The sequence below is a fragment of the Tachyglossus aculeatus genome, chromosome 3 (assembly GCF_015852505.1).
Source record: "Tachyglossus aculeatus isolate mTacAcu1 chromosome 3, mTacAcu1.pri, whole genome shotgun sequence".
NCBI lineage: Eukaryota > Metazoa > Chordata > Mammalia > Monotremata > Tachyglossidae > Tachyglossus > Tachyglossus aculeatus.
This window is the reverse complement of record NC_052068.1, coordinates 6194499-6220074: the sequence shown is the minus strand read 5'-3', so window position 1 is coordinate 6220074 and position 25576 is coordinate 6194499. Positions and strand designations below refer to the sequence as shown.

At 43.9% G+C, this 25576-nt stretch overlaps 1 protein-coding gene across 1 annotated transcript in view; it reads left to right on the top strand.

The window, feature by feature from the left end:
- Positions 1 to 25576, top strand: part of TCERG1L (transcription elongation regulator 1 like) — a 295127-nt gene that overhangs the window by 262300 nt on the left and 7251 nt on the right. The window contains exon 11 of the mRNA XM_038743981.1: positions 10405 to 10494. Within this exon, the coding sequence (XP_038599909.1) occupies positions 10405 to 10494 (90 nt within the window). The remainder of the gene's footprint in view (positions 1 to 10404; positions 10495 to 25576) is intronic.

The window sequence follows — 25576 nt, the reverse complement described above, 5'->3', positions numbered from 1 at the left end:
AGGAGCAGAGGGTGCAGGCTGGGCTGGAGAAGGAGAGAAGGAGGTGAGGTAGGAGGGGGCGAGGTGATGCACAGCCTTGAAGCCGAGAGTGAGGAGTTTTTGCTTGATGCGTAGGTTGACTGGCAGCCACTGGAGATTTTTGAGGAGGGGAGTAACATTCCCAGAGTGTTTCTGCACAAAGATGATCCAGGCAGCAGCATGAACTATAGACTGAAGTGGGGAGAGACAGGAGGATGGGAAATCAGAGAGGAGGCTGATGCGGTAATCCAGTCGGGATAGGATGAGAGCTTGAACGAGCAGGGTAGTGGTTTGGATGGAGAGGAAAGGGCGGATCTTGGCAATGTTGTGGAGGTGAGACCAGCAGGTTTTGGTGATGGACTGTATGTGAGGGGTGAATGAGAGAGCGGAGTTGAAGGCTTTGAAGGTGGAGAGAGGGGTGGTCTGGTAGTTATGGAGAGAGAGGGAGTTCCAGGATTGGGGAGGATGGAGAAAAGGGGTTGGTGGCGAGACGGACGAGATTGGGCCCAGTGAAGAAGCTGGTACTAGAGTGTGCGGGATGGGCTGAAGTAGGAGAGCAGTGAGGTGAAGTCATGGCTGGCATTCGCACTTGGGCACAGTAGGGTGGGGAGGGCAACCGCGGCACTCCCTGGTCCCCCATCCTCCCGGCCCCTTACATGGGCACAAGACTTAGTTGTTCTATTGTAAGCACTTTACAAATACGATTAGCTGATTGATTTAGACTGTGAGCCAACTGTTGGGTAGGGACTGTCTCTATATGTTGCCAATTTGTACTTCCCAAGCGCTTAGTACAGTGCTCTGCACACAGTAAGCGCTCAATAAATACGATTGATGATGATGATGATGATTGATGACAGGCAGTGGGCACTGACGTCCCTTAGTGGATCAATCAATCAATCAATCAATCATATTTATTGAGTGCTTACTGTGTGCAGAGCACTGTACTAAGCGCTTGGGAAGTACAAGTTGGCAACATATAGAGACAGTCCCTACCCAACAGTGAGCTCACAGTCTAAAAGGGGGAGACAGAGAACAAAACCAAACATACTAACAAAACAAAATAAATAGAATAGATATGTACAAGTAAAATAAATAAATAAATAAATAAATAGAGTAATAAATATGTACAAACATATATACATATATACAGGTGCTGTGGGGAAGGGAAGGAGGTAAGGTGGGGGGGATGGAGAGGGGGACGAGGGGGAGAGGAAGGAAGGGGCTCAGTCTGGGAAGGCCTCCTGGAGGAGGTGAGCTCTCAGTAGGGCCTTGAAGGGAGGAAGAGAGCGAGCTTGGCGGAGGGGCAGAGGGAGGGCATTCCAGGCCCGGGGGATGACGTGGGGCGGGGGTCGATGGCGGGACAGGCGAGAATGAGGTACGGTGAGGAGATTAGCGGCAGAGGATCGAGCCCAGACCTGGGAGTCAGAAGGATCTGGGTTCTAATCCTGGCTCTGCCACATGCCTGCTGTGGGATCTTGGGCACATCACTTCAATTCTCTGGGCCTCAGTGACCTCATTTGTAAAACGGAGATTAAGACTGTGAGCTGCATGTGGGACAGGGACTGTGTCCAACCTGATTAACCTGTATCTACCCTAGTGCCTAGAATAGTGCTTAGCACAAAGGAAGTGTTTAACAAGAACAATAATCATTATTATTATTGTTATTATCATTGTTATGATCATTTTTTAGAGAAGGAGCATGGCTCAGTGGAAAGAGCACGGGCTTTGGAGTCAGAGGTCATGGGCTCAAATCCAGCCTCTGCCAATTGTCAGCTGTGTGACTTTGGGCAAGTCACTTCACTTCTCTGGGCCTCAGTTACCACATCTGTAAAATGGGGTTGAAGACTGTGAGCCCCCCGTGGGACAACCTGGTCATCTTGTACAGTGCTCTGCACACAGTAAGCGCTCAATAAATACGATTGATTGATTGATCTTGTAACCTCCCCAGCGCTTAGAACAGTGCTTTGCACATAGTAAGCACTTAATAAATGCCATTATTATTATTATTATTATTGTTGATTCAGCTTTCTTCTCTTCACCTCCCCAATAAAACCTGGGCCCCTATTCCAATGTTTATGCTCTAATTTTGTTGCTCGCTTTCCCAGCCCTGCTGCAAACACCTTGAGTCCTGGGATAATATCGACTAACTCCATTTTGTTTTTTTTTTAAATTCATTCATTCAATCGTATTTATTGAATGTTTACGTGTGCAGAGCACCGTAAAAGCACTATGGAAAGTACAGTACAACAATAAACAGTGACATTCCCTACCCGCAACATGCTTTGCAGTCTAGAGAGACAGACATCAATACAAATAAATAAAAAAGGCATGTGCATGAGTGCTGTGGGGCTGGGAATTGGAAAGAGCAGAGAGTCAGGGTGAGGCAGAGGGAATGGGAGATGGGGGAAAGTGGGGCTTAGTCTGGGAAGGCCTCTTGGAGGAGATGGGCCTTCAATAAGGCTCGGAAATGGGGGAGAGTCATTGTCTGTGGGATTTGAGGAGGGAGAGCATTCCAGGCCGGAGGGAGGGCATGGACCAGGGCGTGGGCCAGGGATCAGTGGCAAGACAGGAGAGATGGAGGCCCACTGAGAAGGTTAGCAGCACCAGAGGAGCGGAGGGGGATGACTGGTTGTAGAAGGTATTTTATGGTATTTACTAAGCTCTTACTATGTGCCAGGCTGGGGTGGCTACAAGGTTGGACAAAGTCCATGTCCCATGTGGGGCTCACCAGTCTTAATTCCCATTTTACAGATGAGGTAACTGAGGCATAGAGAAGTCACGTGACTTGCCCAAGGTCACACAGCAGACAAGCAGTGTAGTGTGGATTAGAACCCATGATATTCTAACTCCCAGGCCCAGGCTCTCTCCACTAAACATTGTTCTCTGAGAAGTGGTGTGGCTCAGTGGAAAGAGCATGGGCTTGGGAGTGAGAGGTTGTGGGTTCTAATTCCGGCTCTGACACCCGTCATTCATTCAATTGTATTTGTTGAGCACTTACTGTATGCAGAGCACTGTACTAAGCGCTTGGGAAGTACAGCTGTGTAACTTTGGACAAGTCACTTAACTTCTCTGTGCCTATCTTCCCTCATCTGTAAAATGGGAATTAAGACTCTGAGCCCCACGTGGGACAACCTGATTACCTTGTATCTCCCCCGGCGCTTAGAACCGTGCTTGGCACATAGTAAGCGCTTAACAAATACCATTATTATTATTATCATTCTCTCCCAGGTGCTCAGTAAAGCACCATATGAACAATAAATACTAAATCAGTACTATTAATTGATTGGTAGATTGTAAACTCCTTTGGAGTCAGAGGTCATGGGTTCAAATCCTGGCTCCGCCAATTGTCAGCTGTGTGACCTTGGGTAGGGCACTTCACTTCTCTATGCCTCAGTAACCTCATCAGTAAAATAGTGATTAAGACTGTGAGGCCCCCTTGGGATAACCTGATCACCTTGTAACCTACCCAGTGCTTAGAACAGTGCTTTGCACATAGTAAACACTTAATAAATGCCATCGTTATTATTATTATTATTACTAATTCTATTGGACCAAGTGTTTAATACAGAGCTCTGCCCACTATGAATGTCTCCCCCTCTAGATTGGATTTCCCCTTCCAGAACATAAGCTTGTTGTGGGCATGGACATTGCCTAACAACCCTATTGTATTTTACTACACCAAATGCTTGGTACAGTGCTCAGCCCACAAGCCCTCAGTAAATGTGATTGATTTAGATTGATCCATCAATTAACAAAATTTATTGAGTCTTTACCTTGTGCCAAACACTGTACTAAGCACTTGGGAAGGCGCAGTAAACAGACATGAGCCACACTCTCAAGGAGCTTGCTGTCTTTATAGAAATATGATACAAGTTGTTCCTGTAATTTTTAAACCTTCCACCTCTTCATCCCTTTACTTTGGAGGCTATAAAGAGGCCTAACATACCAAAATAATAGAAATGCCATTTTGTTTTTTGCTCAGTGAAGGAAACTCCTCCGCAGCCACGTTGGGAGTTAGCTAGCTGGCTGAATTGGCCTGGTCTCTTGAATACATTTGAACTTTTATGGCTGAGAGATTCTACTAATGAGATTTCCAGGACTCTCTAGTTTGATTTGTGTTGGATATTCAATTTCTGCTTCTAGGTGGAGTAGGATAATTAATAAAAACCAAACAAAGATTTAACTGTAGGCCAGCACCGCTTCTCAATTTTCCTAATCCTGCTGACCCATTCAGAATGAATGCAATGAGGAATATAAATCCTTTAAGAGGTACAGTGACAAGCAAATAGTGTAACCCTTGGAGGCATGGTGATATACGTGTTTAAACATATTTAGCCACAAAATAACAATCTCAATTGATTTGCAGAACAAGGTTTGCAAATATGCTATCCATCACTTTTTTTCCTCCAATAAACAGTATTGGTGGTTAAATGTAGTAATTATTACAAAAGAAAAATCATTCATTTTCACTCACAGACTTGCTAACTTGCCTTTTGTCCAGTTACCGTTCCGACATGAATGATTTATTTGAATTATGCTGCTGTTTTCCCCAAATTGCCAAGTGTTAATGACAGATATTATTTTGGTTGATCTGTAAGGAAATCAAATGTGTTAGGACATTTCCATGCTACAGAAATGGCTAGACAAGCAGGCGATGTGTTTCGTCATGAAGCATCATGATATTTCTTTCAGAATCATCCATCCCTAAATCAACCTTTAGAATCGGTAGTAGAAAGTCAAATTATATTTGCCTGTAAGGGAGAACTCCAGTAAAATGAATCATCTTATTATAAAAAATGATTCCCTCCAACTTTCCTTGAATATCTTGAATTTGCACAGCAATGTTATTTTCCCCAAAAAAGCTCGTTCCTGTTCTTCCATTTTGCATGGTGTAGTGAATACAGTATGGACTTGGCAGTCAGGAGGTCATGGATTCTAATCCTTGCTCTACCAGTAATCTGCTGTATGACCTTGAGCAAGTGGCTTCACTTCTCTGTGCCTCAGTTCCGTCATCTGTAAAATGGGGATTGAGACTGTAACAAATCCCAACATTATTAAGCAGCGTGGCCCAGTGGAAACAGCATAGGTTTAGGAGTCAGAGGACGTGGGTTCTAATCCCGACTCCGTTATTTGTCTGCTGTGTGACCTTGGGCAAGTTGCTTAACTTCTCTGTGACTCCGCTACCTCATCTGTAAAATGGGGATTAAGACCATTGTACTAAGTGCTTGGAAAGTACAATTCAGCAACAGATAGAGACAATCCCTGCCCAACAACGGGCTCACAGTCTAGAAGGGGGGAGACAGACAACAAAATAAGTAAACAGGCATCAATACCATCAACATAAACAGAATTGCCTAAATTCACACAGCAGACAATTGGCAACCTGATTAGCTTGTATCTACCCCAGCGCTAAGTACAGGGCCAGGCCCCTAGTAAGTCCTTAACAAATACCACAAAAAAAGGTCTCAAATATCACACCTGTCTACCTACTAGAATGGAGGAGCAGTGAAGCCTCCTTGCTTTGAGGGGTGTCTATTTGTTGCCTAGTTGTTGAGATTTGGGTCCATTTTTATGTCTGATTCACTCAGAGTGGAGGCTTACTGTGGGTAGTGAACATGTCTCTTCTTTCAGTCGTACTTGCCTAAGCACATAGTACAGTATGTTGCATGCAGTGTGTGTTCAGAAAATATCATTACAACCACTATTATCTACTCTATCAAAATACTGAAGCTCATTTACATTCTGATTTGGTTGCGGTCCTACCAACCCAAATAATATAATAATAATAATAATAATAATAACGATGATGATGATGATGATGATAATAATAATAATAATACTTGCAGTATTTAAGTGCTTACTATATGCCAGGAACTGTATTAAGCACTGGGGTAGATACAAACAAATCAGGTTTGGCACAGTCCCTGTCCCACATGGAACTCACGATCTAAAGCCCCATCGCATTGTGGATAAATCCCAGGCCTGAGAGTCAGAAGGTCGTATGTGTTAATCCTGGCTCCCTCACTTGTCTGCTGTGTGACTTGGGCAAGTCACTTCACTTTTCTGGGCCTCAGTTACCTCCTCTGTAAAATGGAGATTGAGGCTGTGAGCCCCACATGGGACATGAACTCTGTCCAATCTAATTTGTTTGTATCCACCCAAGTGCTTAGAAAAGTGCCTGGCACATAGTAAGTGCTTAACAAATGCCATTAAACACCATTCTACAGATGAGGTAACTGAGGCACAAAAAAGTGCAGTGACTTGCCTAATGTCTGACCTGCCTCCAATAGGCCTTCTCAGACTAAGCCCCACTTTGTCTCACCTCCCACTCCCTTCTGCATTGCCCTGACTTGCCCCCTTCGCTTTTCCCCCCTCCCAGCCCCACAGCACTTATGTATATATTTGTCATTTTATTTATTTGTATTGATTTCTGTTTATTTGTACTGATGTCTGTCTCCCCGCCCTCCAGACTGAGAGCTTCTCTGTAGGCAAGGATTATCACTCTTTATTGTCGTGTTGTACTTTCCCAAGCACTTAATGCAGTGCTTTGCACACAGTAAGTGCTTAGCAAATACAATTGTATGAATGAATACTGTAACAAGCAAGAAAGGGGGCAGAGCTGGGACTGTGAGCCCGTTGTTGGGTAGGGACCATCTCTACATGTTGCCAACTTGTACTTCCCAAGCGCTTAGTACAGTGCTCTGCAAACAGTAAGCGCTCAATAAATACGATTGAATGAATGAGTGAATGAATTAAAACCCAGGTCCTTCTGACTCTACTAGGCCATGCCACTTCTCACGTATAGCAAGACTCTTTTCATAACAAGTCCGTTTTCATTTTCTCCACTTTTGCTTGGAGATGTCTACTTTGTTCCTACTGTGTATGATTGAGAGTGATGGAAAGAAGGTTATTGGAGCAAGAGACGAGCTGACTCTGCCCCTTATCTTGCATCTTCCCTCCTCAGAGATTACATATCCTCCCCCTGTCCCCAGCCCTTCACTTCTTCACCAGTTTCATCTCCACACGGAAGTGGCCAACCATTATAAACGGAGTACGTGGGGCCATTTTCCCTGTCAGGTTGGACAACAGCTCTGAACCCTCTGATTCTCTGATGTTTTATTCCATTATAGACTTTAAAATCAGATTAGGTTTGATGGCTGCAGCTGCCTGACGTTTGGTATGCCCTGGATGGAAGTAGGAAATTGTGAGTTATCAAGGCAGTCACAATCATAAAGTTGAGCTCTCTCTTTCTCTCTCTCTATCTCTCTCTCCCTCTCTTTCTTCCTTTCCAGCTCCCTTCCTATTTCTGAAGATTTATTTTGCTTCTTGTTCACCCCCTTCCTGCCTGCCTGCCCTTTCCCAACAAGCATACCTCTGCTCTTCTCCTCTTCAAAGCCCTACTATGAGCATGCTTCCTCCAGGAATCCTTCCTTGATTAATCTTTCATTTCTCCATTCCTCTAGTGCACTTTCAGCCCTTCCGCATCACCTCAGCACCTTGGGGTACTTCCTTCTCTTCCCTACAGACCTGTGTTCACAGTTCACTGCTGTCAGAGAATGTGTCTGTTGTATTGTTATATTGAAGTAGCATGGCGTAGTGAATAGAGCCTGAGCCTAGGAGTCAGAGGGTCCTGGGTTCTAATCCTGGCTCCTTCACTTGTCCGCTGCGGGACCTTGGGCAACTCACTTTAATTCTCTGGGTCTCAGTGACCTCATCTGGAAAATGTAGATTGAGACTGTGAACCCCACTTGGGACAGGGACTGTGTTCAACCCGGTTTGCTTGTAATAATAATAATAATAATAATAATAATGATAGCATTTATTAAGTGCTTACTGTGTGCAAAGCACTGTTTTAAGTGCTAAGGAGGTTACAAGGTGATCAGGTTGTCCCACGGGTATCTACCCTAGCATTTAGAACAGGACCTAGCACATAGTAAGCACTTAACAAATACCAGAATTTATTTTTTATATATTTTTCTTACTCTCCCAACAGTTTTGTATAGTGCTCTCCACCCACATATTCAACACATCACCAAATCCTGTAGGTCCCACCTTCACAGCGTCACTAAAATCCGCCCTTTCCTCTCCATCCGAACCGCTACCACTTTAATCCAGTCACTCATTCTGTTCCACCTTGATTACTGCATCAGCCTCCTTGCTGGCCTCCCTGCCTCCTGTTTCTCCCCACTCCAGTCCATACTTCACTCTGCTGCCCAGATTGTTTTTCCACAAAAACATTCAGGACATGTCACTCTTCTCCTCAAGCCTCATTGAAGGCCCATCTCCTCCAAGAGGTCTTCCCTGACTAAGCCCCTCTTTTCCTCATCTCCCACTCTCTTCCTCATCTCCCTGACTTGCTCCCTTTGCTCTTCCCATGTCCAAGCCACAGCACTTATGTACAGATCTGTCATTAAGTATATTTGTATTGCTGTCTATCTAACCCCTCTAAAATGTAATCTCGTTGTGGGCAAGGAATATGACTGTTCATTGTTGTATTATATTCTCCTAAGTGCTTAGTAGGGAGCTCTGCACATAGTAAGCACTCAATAAATCTGGTTGAATGACTTCCGATTCCCAGGCCTGGGCTCTATCCATTAGGCAATAAGCTTGTTGTGGGCAGAGAACGTGTCACCTAATTTCATTGAACTGTATAAGCTGGTTGTGGGCAGGGAAAGTGTCTGCTAATTCTGTTGGATTGTACTCCCTCAAGTGCTTAGTACCTTCCTCTGCAATAGAAAGCGCTCAATAAATACAATCGATCGGTTGATTGATAGGGAATAGATGCAGACTTTCTAATGTCTTAAGAAAAGCAGCAGAAAAGGAAGATTAAAGGGAGAACAGAGAGAAAGGTGGAGTTGTTTTCTGAATTCTCAGGTGTGTGTCAGAATGGTGAGATGACAATGAAAATATCAACTGCAGGAATGGAATGGGTTCTAAAGGGTTAACTGGTCATTGCTTGTGTCGTTATACAATTCTGTGATCTTAGCCCAAGGAAACAGCGTGACTTAGTGGATAGAACCCGGACTGGGAGTCAGAAGGATCTGGGTTTTAATGCTGACTCCACCACTTTTCTGCTGTGTGACCTTGGGCCAGTCACTTCATTTCTCTGTGCCTAAGTTACTTCATCTGTAAAATGGGGATTAAGATAGTGAGCCCCATGTGGGACAGGGACTGTGTCCAACCCGATTTGCTTGTATCCACCCCAGCGCTTAGTACAGTGCCTGGCACACAATAAGCGCTTAATAAGTCCCACAATCATTATTATTATTATTTGGCACATTGCAATTAATCAGTGGTATTTATTAAGCACCAAGTGCAGAAAACAGTACTATACGTTAGGGAGAGTACAATGTCTATAACAAGCAGTACTTACTGTCTAGAGGGGGAGGCTGATATCAATATAAATGTTTAAATAATCCATAATAAATAATTTAAGGGATGCACATTAGTTCTATGGGGACCACTTAATAAATACCCTAATGAATAGTGGCGCTTTTTATCAACTGATCAATAGCATCTATTGATCAGAATACTCCATACTTCACTTGGGAGGGTACAAATGAATTAGGAGAACAGAGTACATTAATAGTAGATGTAGTAGAAAGGAAGTAGTGGAGAGTTCAATAGAATAAGGAATTATTATATATAGATATATATATACATATTGATGAGATGATTTGATTAATGGTGGAATCAAATCATAGCAAATGCTGCTATGAGAAGTAGCCTAACCTAGTGGATAGTGCATGGGCCTCGGAGTCGGAAGGTCTTAGGTTCTAATTTGGCTCTGCCACTTGTCTGTTGTGTGACCTTGGGCAAGTCACTTTACTTCCCTATACCTCAGTTACCTCATCTGTAAAATAGGGATTGAGATTGTGAGCCCCACCTGGGGCACGGACTGTGTCCAACCCAGTTTGCTTGGATCTACCCCAGAGCTTAGTATAGTGTCTGGCATATAGTAAGTGCTTACCAAATACCATAATTATTATTGTTAGTTATTATTATTATTATTATTAAAGAACTTCTTATCCTTAAAATCATAATTCTCCTAGTAAATTTGAAAATATGTAACTTATAAAGAATGGCATTAGTGAGTTAAGAAAATTCCCACATTATTCTCAATTTGTTTGGCCATTGATAATCTGGGTTTGCATTCATTCATTCATTCAATCGTATTTATTGAGCGCTTACTGTGTGCAGAACACTGTACTAAGCACTTGGGAAGTACAAGTTGGCAACATATAGAGATGGTCCCTACCCAACAGTGGGCTCACAGTCTAGAAGGGGGAGACAATCAATCAATCAATCAATCAATCAATCAATCGTATTTATTGCACTGACTGAGCAACAGTTGCTTTAAAAAATCTATTCAATATCTTTCTATAGGTGTCTGCGTTTTCCACGTGGGAGAAAGAGTTACACAAAATCGTGTTTGACCCACGCTATCTGCTTCTAAACTCTGATGAGAGAAAACAGGTGAGTTTTCAACAGTGCTTGAGAAATGGTTTTCAATGAACACTGAAGAATGGCATTAAATGCCAACCTCATTCTCAATTAGAGAAGCAGTATGGCCCAGTGGATAGTTCACAGGCCTGGGAGTCATGAAGTCCTGGGTTCTAATCCTGCCTCTGCCACTTGTCTGTTGTGTGATCTGGGGTAGGTTACTTGACTTTTCTGTGCCTCAGTTATCGCATTTGGAAAATGGGGAGTAAGACTGTGAGCCCCATGTGCAACATAGACTGTGTCCAACCTGATTAGCTTGGATCTACCCCAGTGCTCATTACAAGGAAGTGATGATGATGATGGCATTTATTAAGCACTTACTATGTGCCAAGCACTGATCTAAGCACTGGGGAGGTTACAAGGTGATCAGGTTGTCCCACGGGGGGTTCACAGTCAATCCTCATTTTACAGATGAGGTAACCGAGGCCCAGAGAAGTGAAGTGACTTGCCCAAAGTCACACATCTGACAGTTGGCGGAGTCGGGATTTGAACCCATGACCTCTGACTCCAAAGCCTGTGCTCTTTCCACTGAGTGCTTAACAAATATCACAAAAGAACTAATTTCTGATGTTCTCACAGCTTGCCCGGTAGCAAGCAGGATGAGATATGGTTTTCTTTACCTTGCACGACTTAAGGCAGGTGAGAAGGCTTCTGGGAAAGTTTTGGAAAAGTTTCTTTACCTTCCATGACTTACATCAGGAGAGAAGGCTTCTGGGAAAGTTTGCGCCCTATCCCAGGCATTTTGGCTGATGTGGGAATCAAGGGAGAAGACTCCAGCTTGCTTTAGGGCCTGGACTTTATCGATTTCAACTGGCCTTCTCCTTCTGGCTCTTTCACGCTCTCAGTGGCATCCGCCATCCTGTTCCCCTTCTGATTGCCAAACCTTTGGACATCAGTAGAGAGACTTCCACCCCAAAACAACATCCAAACCGTTCCTGGACTTCTGACTTTCTGGCTGGTATGGCCAAGTTTCTGTCATTAGGATTTCAACTTCTTCCATCTTACTCCTCATGATGGTCAAGTCCAACTTCCCTGTGGCCCCTTTCGGATGCTGGGAGAAGATGAGAGCAGTCTGCAGTTCCATGCACCATGCACACTCCATGCATCAGATGGGCCTTTCAATCAATCAATCATATTTATTGAGCACTTACTTTGTGCAGAGCACTGTACTAAGCGCTTGGGAAGTACAAGTTGGCAACATATAGAGACAGTCCCTACCCAACAGTGGGCTCACAGTCTAAAAGGGGGAGACAGAGAACAAAACCAAACATACTAACAAAATAAAATAAATAATAGAGAGGTGGCTTTGCAGGCTGGTTTTGCTGTCAGATAATTCCTGGACAGAGGCCTTCCAAATCTGTCTGGGGTAGTTGACGCTGTTTTGGGAATACCGGCCGGCTTCCTCAAACCATTAATCAACTATTGATATTTATAGACAGCACGCTGTGTGCAGAGCACTGTACTGAACTCTGGGGAGAGTACAACATGATAAAATTGGTAGACTGTGAGCCCGGTTTTGGGTAGGGATTGTCTCTATTTGTTGCTGAATTGTACTTTCCAAGTGCTTAGTACAGTCAAGCTGCGTGGCTCAGTGGAAAGAGCACGGGCTTCGGAGTCAGAGGTCATGGGTTCAAATCCCAGGTCCGCCAATTGTCAGCTGTGTGACTTTGGGCAAGTCACTTAACTTCTCTGTGCCTCAGGTACCTCACCTGTAAAATGGGGATTAAGACTGGGAGGCCCCCGTTGGACAATCTGATCACCTTGTAACCTCCTCAGTGCTTAGAACAGTGCTTTGCACGTAGTAAGCATTCAATAAATGCCATTATTGTTATTATTATTATTATTACTCCGCACACAGTAAGCGCTCAATAAATAAGATTGAATGAACGGACGCAATTCTCACCCTTAAGGAACTTATGGTCAAGAGGAGGGAAAATCCATCTTATCTCCCATTGATTCCTGTCCTTTGTCCATCTTGGGATGGTCTAGCAACAACTAGATATGTTTTAGTTGCTGTTGCACTTCTGCTTTTTCCCTAGTTTTTACAAGAAAAAGTAAAGACTGTTCTGATCCTGTCACACTTTACAAAGGCTGCCCAAATGAAGAAGGGCACGGTGATGCCCGCTGCTGTTCGGGTCTAAGAGAGAGCCTGTTCCGTCACCAGAGACGGGGCATCAGCAGCCCATTAGGTGATAGAGTGCACCTGGCTCAGTGCAAACCCTCACTACTGCTACAACACAACTCCAGGACCCAGCTGACAGGCAGTAGGACTCATCCTTCCCCTCTTCACCAAAAAGGCAGTAGCCAAGAAAATGTGCACAACTATGTAGTCATGAACAAATTGTGCAAGGATGAAAGACACTGTTGCTGAGACAGAACCACCATCGGAAACATCTTCGAGCCAAAGGAAACTCCGTAATGACTAGACCATATAGTTATCAGATCCCAGTTAGAACTCAAAAAAAAAGTACCATTTGTGAAGATGAAGGGGGTTAAAATTTCAGTTATCAATAAAGCAGAGGCTAATTCTAACCCCTGACAACATTGAACTTATTCCACCATTCCACATTCACCGACGCAGTCCTCTTTCATTTCTCTTCCATCTCTCCGGTGACTCAGTTTCTGTCTCTTTCTCAGGCTCCTCCTCTTCCTCCCACCCCCTAACTGTGGGGGTCCTTCAAGGTTCAGTTCTGGGTCCTCTTTCATTCTCCACCTACACCCACTTCCTCGGAGAACTCATTCTCTCACATGGATTCAACTTCCACCCCTATGCAGATGATTCCCAAATCTCCATCTCCAGCCCTGATCTCTCTCCCTTCTCTGCAGTCTCACATTTCCTCCTGCCTTCAAGACATCTCTACTTAGATATCCTATCTTCAGCTCCCACTTCACACATCTAAAACAGAACTTCTTATCTTTCCACCCAAACCCCGTCCTCCCTCTGATTTTCCCATCACTGTAGATGGCACCACCATCCTTCCTGTCTCACAGGCCAATAACCTTGGCAATACCGTTGACTCCTCTCTCTCATTCAACCCACATATTCAATTCATTGCTTAATCCTATCATTCCGGCCTATGCAACTTCGCTAAAATCCTCCCCTTCCTCTCCATCCAAACTGCTATCACATTAATCCAATCACTTATCCTAAGCTACCTTGATTACTGGTAGGTAATCCCCCACTGCAATCTTACCTCTTTCCCTTCCCTGCAGCACCTGTATATATGTATATATGTTTGTACATATTTATTACTCTATTTATTTATTTATTTATTTTATTTGTACATATCTATTCTATTTATTTTATTTGGTTAGTATGTTTGGTTTTATTCTCTGTCTTCCCCTTCTAGACTGTGAGCCCACTGTTGGGTAGGGACTGTCTCTATATGTTGACAACTTGTACTTCCCAAGCGCTTAGTACAGTGCTCTGCACACAGTAAGCGCTCAATAAATACGATTGATTGATTGATTGATTGATTGATTGATTGATTACTGCATCAGCCTCCTTGCTGACCTCCAGCCTCCTGTCTCTCCCAACTCCAGTCCATACTTCACTCTGCTGCCCGGATCATTTTTCTACGAACAATGTTCAGTCCATATTTCCCTTCTCCTTAAGAACCTCCAGTGGTTGCCCATCCACCTCTGCATCAAACAGAAACTCCTCACCGTTGCTTTAAACCCCTCCATCCCCTTGCCCCCTCCTCTCTTACTACAACCCAGCCTGCACACTTCACTCCTCCAGGGCTAACTTTCACTGTATTTCACTGCATTTCAATCTCGTCCATCTCACCGCTGACATCACACCCACGTTCTGCCCCTGGCCTGGAACGGCCTAGCTCCTCATATCCGATAGACAATTACTCTACCTGCCATCCTTCAAAGCCTTAGTGAAAGCCCATCTTCTCCAAGAGGCATTCCCTGACTAAGCCCTCTTTCCCTCTTCTCGCACTTCCTTCTGTGTCATCCTGACTTGTTCCCTTTAATCATCTCCCCGCTCCCAGCCCCACAACACTTACACACATATCTGTCATTCCTTTATTTATATTAACGTCTGTCGTCCCCCACAGACTGTAAGCTGGTTATGGGCAGGTAATGTGTCTGTTTATTGTTATATCGTACTCTCCCAAGAGCTTAGTACAGTGTTTTGCACACAGTAAGTGCTTAACAAATATGATTGACTGACTAACAATTAGGGCCCAAGGTTCTGGACAGTACTAAGTCACTTAGGGTCCAAGGCAATGTACTAAGCGTTTGGGAGAGTTCAATATAGGGGGGGATTCGAGTGGGAGACTGACCCACCCACCGATTGATCGATCGATTATTGATCGATGCTGCTGCAGGGCGGGGAGGAGGGTCAGCGAGTTCCCGGCACCGAGGAGGGGCGGGGGGCGGATGGCCTGGTCTGGCCTCCGGGGAAGGGAAAAGTGGAAATGGCGTTTAGAGTCATTCATTCATTCAATCGTATTTATTGAGCACCTACTGTGTGCAGAGCACTGTGATAAGTGCTCGGGAAGTACAAGGCAGTAACATAGAAAGACGGTCCCTACCCACCAACGGGCTCGCAGTCTGGAGGGGGGAGACAGACAGCAAAACCAAACACGTAGACAAGTGTCAAAGTCGTCAGAGCAAATAGAATTATAGCTATATGCCCATCATAACAAAATAAATAGTAAATATGTGCAGGTAATAAATAGAGTAATAAATCTATTATATGTATAGGTATACATATATAGCATCAATAAATACGATTGATATACATATATATATCAATATATCAGTATATCAGTATCAGGTATAGGTATAGGTATATATATATATAGTATCAATAAATACGATTGATATACATATATATATCAATATATCAATATATATATATATTGATATATATATCAATCACATATATTGATATATATATATATCAATCTCATTTATTGAGCACTTACTGTGTGCAGAGCACTGTACTAAGCGCTTGGGAAGTACAAGTTGGCAACATATAGAGACAGTCCCTACCCAACAGTGGGCTCACAGTCTAAAAGACTGTATATATATATATATATATATATATATATATATATATATATATATATATGTATATACACCATATGCATATATCCCCCTCCCCATTCCCCCCGCCTTACCTCCTTCCCCTCCCCACAGCACCTGTATATATGTTTGTACATATTTATTACTCTATTTTATTTGTGCATATTTATTCTATTTATTGTACTTTGTTAATATGTTTTGTTTTGTTGTCTGTCTGCCCCTTCTAGACTGTGAGCCCGCTGTTGGGTGGGGACCATCTCTATATGTTGCCAATTTGTATTTCCCAAGCACTTAGTACAGTGCTCTGCACACAGTAAGCACTCAATAAATACGATTGAATATGAATATGAATAAACATACACATTCCCTGCCGCCAAAGAACTTACAGTCCACAGGGGCCTGAGGAACCTCCATTCTGCCCTTCTCATCACCACAAACTCCAATTTCCCCCACCCCACCCCGGCTTCTCCTTAACCAGTCGCAGTGAGAGTGTCAGGATTAATTAGATTCTGCTTGGAAAACACAGGTGATAGTGCTTCTAGGTCCATTATTAATCATCTTTTAATTAACCCATTTTTTCCCTACTAATTAGCAGTATACTATTGTCCTGAAAGAGAAGAAAGCTGTTTAAAGTCTGATTAGAAAAAGGCCATGAACGTCTCATGCTAAGAACAAGACATTAGAGAAGCAGCGTGGCTCAGTGGAAAGAGCATGGGCTTTGGAGTCAAAGGTCGTGCGTTCAAATCCCGGCTCCATAAATTGTCAGCTGTGTGACTTTGGGCCAGTCACTTCACTTCCCTGTGCCTCAGTTACCCATCTGTAAAATGGGGATGAAGATTGTGAGCCCCCTGTGGGGCAACCTGATCAGCTTGTAACTTCCCCAGTGCTTAGAACAGTGCTTTGCACATAGTAAGTGCTTAATAAATGCCATTATTATTATTATTATTATTATTATTCTTAAGCGGTCAGCTTCCTTCTGTGCTTAATAAAGGCCCAAAGGTCACAAAGTTGATCTTTTTTGTTTTTGGTATTTGTGAAGTGCTTACAGTGGCTACCAATCAACCTACGCAGCAGGCAGAAACTCCTCACTCTCGGCTTCAAGGCTTTCCATCACCTCATCCCCTCCTACCTCACCTCCCTTCTCTCCTTCTCCAGCCCAGCCCGCACCCTCTGCTCCTCTGCCACTAATCTCCTCACCGTGCCTCGTTCTTGCCTGTCCCGCCGTCAACCCCTGGCCCACATCATCCCCCGGGCCTGGAATGCCCTCTTGCCGCACATCCACCAAGCTAGCTCTCTTCCTCCCTTCAAATCCCTACTGAGAGCTTACCTCCTCCTGGAGGCCTTCCCACACTGAGCCACCTCCTTCCTCTTCCCCTTATCCCCTTCCCCATCCCCCCAACCCTACCTCCTTCCCCTCCCCACAGCACCTGTATATATGTTTGTACAGATTTATTACTCTATTTTACTTGTACATATTTACTATTCTATTTATTTTATTTTGTTAATACATTTTGTTTTGTTGTCTGTCTCCCCCCTTCTAGACTGTGAGCCCGCTGTTGGGTAGGGACCATCTCTATATGTTGCCAACTTGTACTTCCCAAGCGCTTAGTACAGTGCTCTGCACACAGTAAGCACTCAATAAATACGATTGAACGAATGAACTATTTCTGAGGCCCCATTTTACAGAAGAGGTAAGTCGGCCCCAGAGAAGTGAAATGACTTGCCCAGGGTCACTCAGTAGGGAAGTGGTAGAGAACCTAGATAGTTCTGACACCCAGACCCGTGCTCTATGCCAGCCTGGCTCTCTTCCTCCCTTCAAGGCCCTACTGAGAGCTCACCTCCTCCAGGAGACCTTCCCAGACTGAGCCCCCTCCTTCCTCTCCCCCTCCTCGCCCTCTCCATCCCCCCGCCTTACCTCCTTCCCTTCCCCACAGTACTTGCATATATATATATATATATATATATGTTTGTACATATTTATTACTCTATTAATTTATTTATTTTACTTGTACATATCTATTCTATTAATTTTATTTTGTTAATATGTTTGGTTTGGTTCTCTGTCTCCCCCTTCTAGACTGTGAACCCACTGTTGGGTAGGGACCACCTATATGTGTTGCCAACTTGTACTTCCCAAGCGCTTAGTACAGTGCTCTGCACACAGTAAGTGCTCAATAAATTCGATTGATTGATTGATTGATTGATTGATTTTCCAAGCTAGTTCCCACATTGTACGCTATTGCTTTGTTCCTTAAGGGCTTTCAGCAGCCTGATGAAAGTGAAAGGGGAGAATCCAAAGTGCCTCAGAACATAACACAACCCTCAGCATGGGGCAAGAAGTCAAAACCACCTGGGTTCTAATTCTGGCGCTGCCACTTGTCTGCTGTGTGACCTTGAGTAAGTCACTTCACTTCCCTGGGCCTCAGCTACCCCATCTGGAAAACAGGGATTCAGATTGTGAGCCCCATGTGGGATAGGGACTGTGTCCAACCCGATAATCGCGTATCAACCCCAACACCTAGAACAGTGCTTGCTCCCTTTAGTCCCATTTTCCAGATGAGGTAACTGTGGCGCAGAGAAGTTAAGTGACTAGCCTAAGGTCACACAGCAGGTAAGTGGCAGATCCGGAATTAGAACTCAGGTCCTTCTGACTCCCAGGCCTGAGCTCTAACCACGAGGCCATGCTGCTTTTCATTGATCATTTGACTGATTAATTAATCTACTTGTTTATTTCTCCATTACACTGTGAACCCCATGGGGGTCAGTGCTCTTGTTCTATCTGATTATCCTTTATCTGTTAGCACACAGCACAGTGCTTGGTACATAGTAAATGCTTAATAAATACCATTCTCCGTCTTCTAGACTGTGAGCCCATTGTTGGGTAGGGACCCTCTCTATATGTTGCCAACTTGTACTTCCCAAGCACTTAGTACAGTGCTCTGCACACAGTAAGTGCTCAATAAATATGATTGAATGAATGAATGAATAAATTGATATCCATAATAATAATAATGGCATTTATTAAGCACTTAATGTGTGCAAAGGACTGTTCTAAGTGCTGGGGAGGTTACAAGGTGATCAGATTGTCCCGCAGGGGGTTCACAGTCTTAATCCCCATTTTACAGATGAGGTAACTGAGGCATAGAGAAGTTAAGTGATTTGACCAAAGTCACTCATCTGACAATTGATGGAGCCGGGATTTGAAACTGTGACCTTTGACGCCAAAGCCCGTGCTCTTTGCAATGAGCCACACTGCCTCTCATAATATCATTAATAATGATATTAATCAATCAACCATATTGAGCAATTACTGTACTGTGTACAGAGCACTGTACTAAGTGCTTGAGAAAGGACAGTATGACACTATAACAGACACATTTGCTGCCTATAATGAGTTTACAGTGTAGAAGGGGAGATAGATGTTAATATGAAAAAATAAATTATGAATATGTACATAAGTGCTGGGGGCTGAGGAGGGGGGTGGATAAAGGAAGGAAATCCAAGTGCAAGGGTGACACAGAAGGGAGTGGAGGAAGAGGAAAAGAGGGCTAAGTTGGGGAAGACCTCTTGGAGGAGATGTGCCTTCAATAAGGCTTGGAAGGTAATAATAATAATAATGATGGTATTTCCTAAGCACTTACTATGTGCCAAGCGCTATTCTAAGCGCTGGGGTAGGAGAATGATCATCTGTCAGATAGAATTCGTTTGTATTGCTGTCTGTCTCCCCCCATATAGACTGTGAGCTCATTGTGGGAAAGGAATTTCATTGTTTATGGTCATACTGTACTTTCCCAAGTGCTTAGTACAGTGCTCTGCACACAGTAAGCGCTTAATAAATATGATTAGATGAATGAACAGAAAGTCATGATAATGAGAAATCTTCTTGTAGTAGCCCTCCCCTTTGTTTTGGGTTAGAACCAATGACTTGGTGTGTGTTGGGAGGCCCGGAGGGAGAGGTCGGTGGGATAGGCTTCTTGGAAAACTGGCCACATGAGAATGATCCCAGGATGATGGGGAAACTTGCTGGACCCGAGCAGGAAAAGAAAAGGCCAGGATTCCCATGCCGTTCCTTCCTGGATTTGGCTAATCAGGGTCAATTCCTACCTGGGATTTTTTTCCTGAGAATTTAGCACCCTGGTCTTCACCCAGTTAATGCTTAAGAAATCCATTAGCATCCTGTGGTTTATGGATAGAATTGGAGTTTGGGATTCAGAAGGAACTGGTTCTAATCCTTGCTCCTCCACATGTCTTCTGGGTGACCTTAGGCAAGCCACTTCACTTCTCTATGTCTCAGTTTCCTCATCTGTAAACTGGGGATTGTGACTGTGAGCCCCATGTGGGATGGGACAGGGACTGTGTCCTACCCAATTTGCTTACCTACTCCAGCATTTAACCCAGTGTCTGGCCCATAGTAAGCACTTATTAAGTATTATTATTATTATTATTATTATTATTCTGAGGGCCTCAGTTCCCTCATCTGTAAAATGGGGATTAAGACCGTGAGTCCCATGTGGAACAAGGACTGTGTCCAGCCTGGTTAACTGGTGTTTATCCCAATGTTTACAACTGTGCTTGGCACACAGTAAGCACTTAACAAATACCCCAATTATCATTATTATTCTCCGGGGCTTAGTTCCCTCATCTGTAAAACGGGGATTAAGACTGTGAGTCCCATGTGGGACCAGGACTGTGTTCAGCCTGGTTAACTGGTATTTACCCCAATGTTTACAACAGTGCTTGGCACATAGTAAGCCCTTAACAAATACCACAATTATCATTATTATTCTCCGGGCTTCAGTTCCCTCATCTGTAAAATGGGGATTAAGACTGTGAGCCCCATGTGGGACAGGGATCATGTCCAACTTGATTAACTTGTATCTACTCCAACATTTACACCAGGGCTTGGCACGCTGTAAGTGCTTAACAAGTACCTTGATTATTATCATCATTACTATTACTAATATAGGGGTGAACCACACTGATCCTTCACCATTTGGTGCCCCTCCACAGACTTCCTCATCATCGCTCTCTGGATCCCAGTGAGAATCCAGTGAGCAGGGAGGAGAGTGTGGGAGTGATGCTCAGCAAGCCACCGGCACTAGAAACAGCTCCTTTGAGAGGGTTCTCGGTCCCAAAGTATCCAGATTGAGGTTCTTCTGTTCTTCTTGACAGGAGATTCCATCTCTAAATTAGAGGAATTTACGGCCCCCCTCTGGATTGCAAGCTCCTTGTGGAAAAGGAACACATCTACTCACTCTGTCATATTGTACTCTTCCAAGTGCTTATTACAGTGCTCAGCATACTTAAGAAATGCTCAAGCACTTAGGAAATGTGATTGATTGAAGATATAAATGATTCATTAATTCATTCAATCGTATTTATTGAGCACTTACTGTGTGCAGGGCACTGTACTAAGCACTTGGGAAGTACAAGTTGGCATATAAAGATGGTCCCTACCCAACAACGGGCTCACAGTCTAGAAGGGGGAGACAGACAACAAAACAAAACGTGTGGACAGGTGTCAAGTCATCAAATTAGAAATAAAGCTAGATGCACATCATCAACAAAATAAATAGAATAGTTAATATGTATTGGAACCGATTGACTTGAATCTACCCCAGCGCTTAGCATAGTGCTTGAAGGCACATGGTAAGCACTTAACAAATACCGTAAGGATTTATGGAGTTAAGACAGTCAGAGAGAAAGCAGAGTCAAAGGAGAGAAGAGGGAGAAAATGAAAGGAAGAAGAGGGCTTTGGGAGCCAGAATGCTGAACTCCTTCTATTCAATCATATTTATTGAGCTCTTACAGTGTGCGAAGAACTGTCATTTGAGCTCCTCTCACTAGCGCAAGCTGCGATTTAACCCAGATTTTGAACTGAGCACTGTTTTGATTATTGATGAAGCCAAGAGCCCGTAAATTTATGATGTCAGAACACTAGCCCAATTGTCATGATCTAATTACATGTACTTAGATCACTGACTTAGATTACCAGAAAATTTCTCATTTTTAGAATATGGCAGAGTACAATTTTAATGTATGGTGCATACTCTGGTCAGTTAACTGTTGGAATATTTGATTTAGAGTGCGTTATTAAAACAAGTGTCTATTAGCTATGTCTTCAATATGTCTTCAATTTGGCACAATAAATATTTAATCTTATTCATTTTTTCCTGTGCATTAATGAGACCTGGATCTAATTTATTGAGCAATAGTATCTCTTGAGCATTTCCTGGGAGCTATATAGGCAAATTAATAGACATGATCTCAAATGGAGTTTACAATCTAGCATAATGATAGAAGTGAAAATAGGAGAATGGTCTTATCATTTTAAATGGAAATTGAGGTTTTGGTTTGCCTCAGGGAAGCAGAGTAAATTGCAAAAGAGTTGTTAGCATACAGTTATTTAAATGTATTTGCAAATATGAATGTGTTTGGTAACAACCTTTACATGAGTATTATTAAGTCACTTTTATATTTTATCGAAGAACTGTATGATTTTACAGAAAGAGGCTGGGAGAAGGAAAATATTCTGGAATGCTTCAGGGAAAACTGAGGGGGCTATCAGAGTTTTATTTATTTTCTCTTATGCTTCATGTTTTGTTCTCATATTTCTTCCTAGTGGTGCGTCTCATAGGGTTATTTGGCTTATGCTGTTGTACAGAATTTTAGGAATTGCGAGATTTTAAACCGTCCATTGGTCATTCAGAATGTATGGAGAACATACAAAATTAGCTGCCTATATTTAGGATATGGGTCAAGGGAGAAGGATAGAATCCATCAATCAATGGTATTTATTGAGCACTTCCTGTGTGCAGAGCACTCTACTAAGCACTTGAAAGAGTACAGTACAAAAGAGGAGGTAGACACGTTCCCTGCCCACATTAAGCTTACAATCTAGAGGGAAAAATTAGTCTAGACAGAAGAAATTGCCCGGCCTGTTTTTTGTCTTGTTTTTTCAGAAATATCAAGTGTTTCTCTCTTCATAGTTAGACTATGTCCATGATGCTATCAAATCAATTTAGAAAGCAGTAGGATAAACCCCTTCCTCTGGAAGCATTATCCAACCTCAACTTCAATGACACTGTTCTCTCCTGGTTCTCCTCCTATCTCTCTGGCCGCTCGCGGGCTCCTCCTCTACCTCCTACCTTTAATCAATCAATCAATCAATCAATCAATCGTATTTATTGAGCGCTTACTATGTGCAGAGCACTGTTCTAAGCACTTGGGAAGTACAAATTGGCATCACATAGAGACAGTCCCTACCCAACAGTGGGCTCACAGTCTAAAAGGGGGAGACAGAGAACAGAACCAAACATACCAACAAAATAAAATAAGTAGGATAGAAATGTACAAGTAAAATAAATAAATAAATAGAGTAATAAATATGTACAACCATATATACATATATACAGGTGCTGTGGGGAAGGGAAGGAGGTAAGACGGGGGGATGGAGAGGGGGACGAGGGGGAGAGGAAAGAAGGGGCTCAGTCTGGGAAGGCCTCCTGGAGGAGGTGAGCTCTCAGCAGGGCCTTGAAGGGAGGAAGAGAGCTAGCTTGGCGGATGGGCAGAGGGAGGGCATTCCAGGCCCGGGGGATGACGTGGGCCGGGGGTCGATGGCGGGACAGGCGAGAGCGAGGTACAGTGAGGAGATTAGTGGTGGAGGAGCAGAGGGTGCGGGCTGGGCAGTAGAAGGAGAGAAGGGAGGTGAGGTAGGAGGGGGCGAGGTGATGGACAGCCTTGAAGCCCAGGGTGAGGAGTTTCTGCCTGATGCGCAGATTGATCGGTAGCCATTGGAGGTTTTTGAGGAGGGGAGTAATATGTCCAGAGCGTTTCTGGACAAAGATAATCTGGGCAGCAGCATGAAGTATGGATTGAAGTGGAGAGAGACACGAGGATGGGAGATCAGAGAGAAGGCTAGTGCAGTAGTCCAGACGGGATAGGATGAGAGCTTGAATGAGCAGGGTAGTGGTTTGGATGGAGAGGAAAGGGCGGATCTTGGTAATGTTGCGGAGCTGAGACCGGCAGGTTTTGGTGACGGCTTGGATGTGAGGGGTGAATGAGAGAGCGGAGTCGAGGATGACACCAAGGTTGCGGGCTTGTGAGACGGGAAGGATGGTAGTGCCGTCAACAGAGATGGGAAAGTCAGGGAGAGGACAAGGTTTGGGAGGGAAGACAAGGAGCTCAGTCTTCGACATGTTGAGCTTTAGGTGGCGGGCGGACATCCAGATGGAGATGTCCTGAAGGCAGGAGGCAGGAGGAGATGCGAGCCCTCCGTGGGAGTCCCTCAAGGGTCAGTTCTCGGTCCCCTTCTGCTCTCCATCTACACCCACTCAATCAATCAATCAATCAATCGTATTTATTGAGCATTTACTGTGTGCAGAGCACTGTATTATGCACTTGGGAAGTACAAGTTGGCAACTCATAGAGACGGTCCCTACCCAACAGTGGGCTCACCCTTGGAGAACTCATTTGCTTACATTAATTCAACTATCACCTCTATGCAGATGTTTCCCAAATTCAATTCATTTCAATTCATTCGTACTTATTGAGCACTTACTGTATGCAGAGCACTGTACTAAGCACTTGGAAAGTACAGGTCAGCAATGAAGAGAGACAATCCCTGCCCACACCGAGCTTACAGTCTAGAGGGGGTGAGACAGACATCAATACAAGTAAACAGGCATCAATATAAATTAGTAGAATTATATATATATATATATATATATATATATATATATATATATATATATATATATACACATAAGTGCTGTGGGGTGGGGAGGGGAAGATAAAAGGGAGTGAGTCGAGGTGATGCGGGAGGGAGGGGGAGTTGAGGAAAAGGGGGCTTAGTCTGGGAAGGCCTCTTGGAGGAGGTGTGCCTTCAGTAGGGCTTTGAAAGGGGGAAGAGTGATTGTTTGGCAGATTTGAGGAGGGTAGGCATTCCAGGCCAGAGGTAAGATGTGGCAGGGGTCAGTGGCAGGACAGGCAAGATGGAGGCCCAGTGAGGAGGTTAGCGGCACCAGAGGAGCAGAGTGTGTGGGCTGGGATGGAGAAAGAGAGAAGGGAGGTGACGTAGGAGGGGACAAGGTGATGGAGAGCTTTGAAGTCAATAGTGAGGAGTTTTTGCTTGTTTTGATGGTTGATTGGCAACCACTGGAGATTTTTGAGGAACGGGGTGACAGGCCCAGAGTGTTTCTGTAGAAAGATAATCGGGGCAGCAGAGTGAAGTATAGATTGAAGTGGGGAGAGACAGGAGAATGGGAGATCAGAAAGGAGGCTGATGCAGTAATCCAGTCGAAATAGGATGAGTGATTGTACTCACATAGTAGTGGTTTGGATCGAGATGAAAGGGTGAGCTTGGTGATGTTGTGAAGGTGAGACCACATTTCCATCTTGGGTCCTAAATTCTCACCCTCTCTGCAGTTTCACATTTCCTCCTGCCATTAAGACATCTCTACTAGGATATCCTGCCATCTCCTCAAACAAGTCAAAAACAGAACTCCTCATCTTATCTCCTTATCTCCCTTTTCCAGCCTCTGGCCTGGAAGGCCCTCTCTCCTCTTATATGGACAATAACTCTCCCCAACTACAAAGCCTTATTGAAGGCCCATCTCCTCCAAGAGGCCTTTTCTGATTTAGCCCTTTTCTCTCCTCCCACTCCCTTCTGCATCTCCCTGACTAGCTTCCTTTATTCGTCCCCGCTTCCAGCCCCACACCCCTTATGTACATATCTGTCATTTATTTATTTATTAATGTCTGTCTCCCCCTCTAGACTGTAAGCTTGTTGTGGGCAAGGAATGTGTCTATTATACTGTTATATCATTCTCTCCCAAGTGCTTAATAAGGTGCTTTACCCACAACAAGTGCCCAGTAAATACATTTGATCAATTGACAATTTTAGAAACCATTGTCTACATGTTTTGTTTTGTTGTCTGTCTCCCCCTTCTAGACTGTGAGCCCCTTGTTGGGTAGGGACCATCTCTATATGTTGCCAACTTGTACTTCCCAA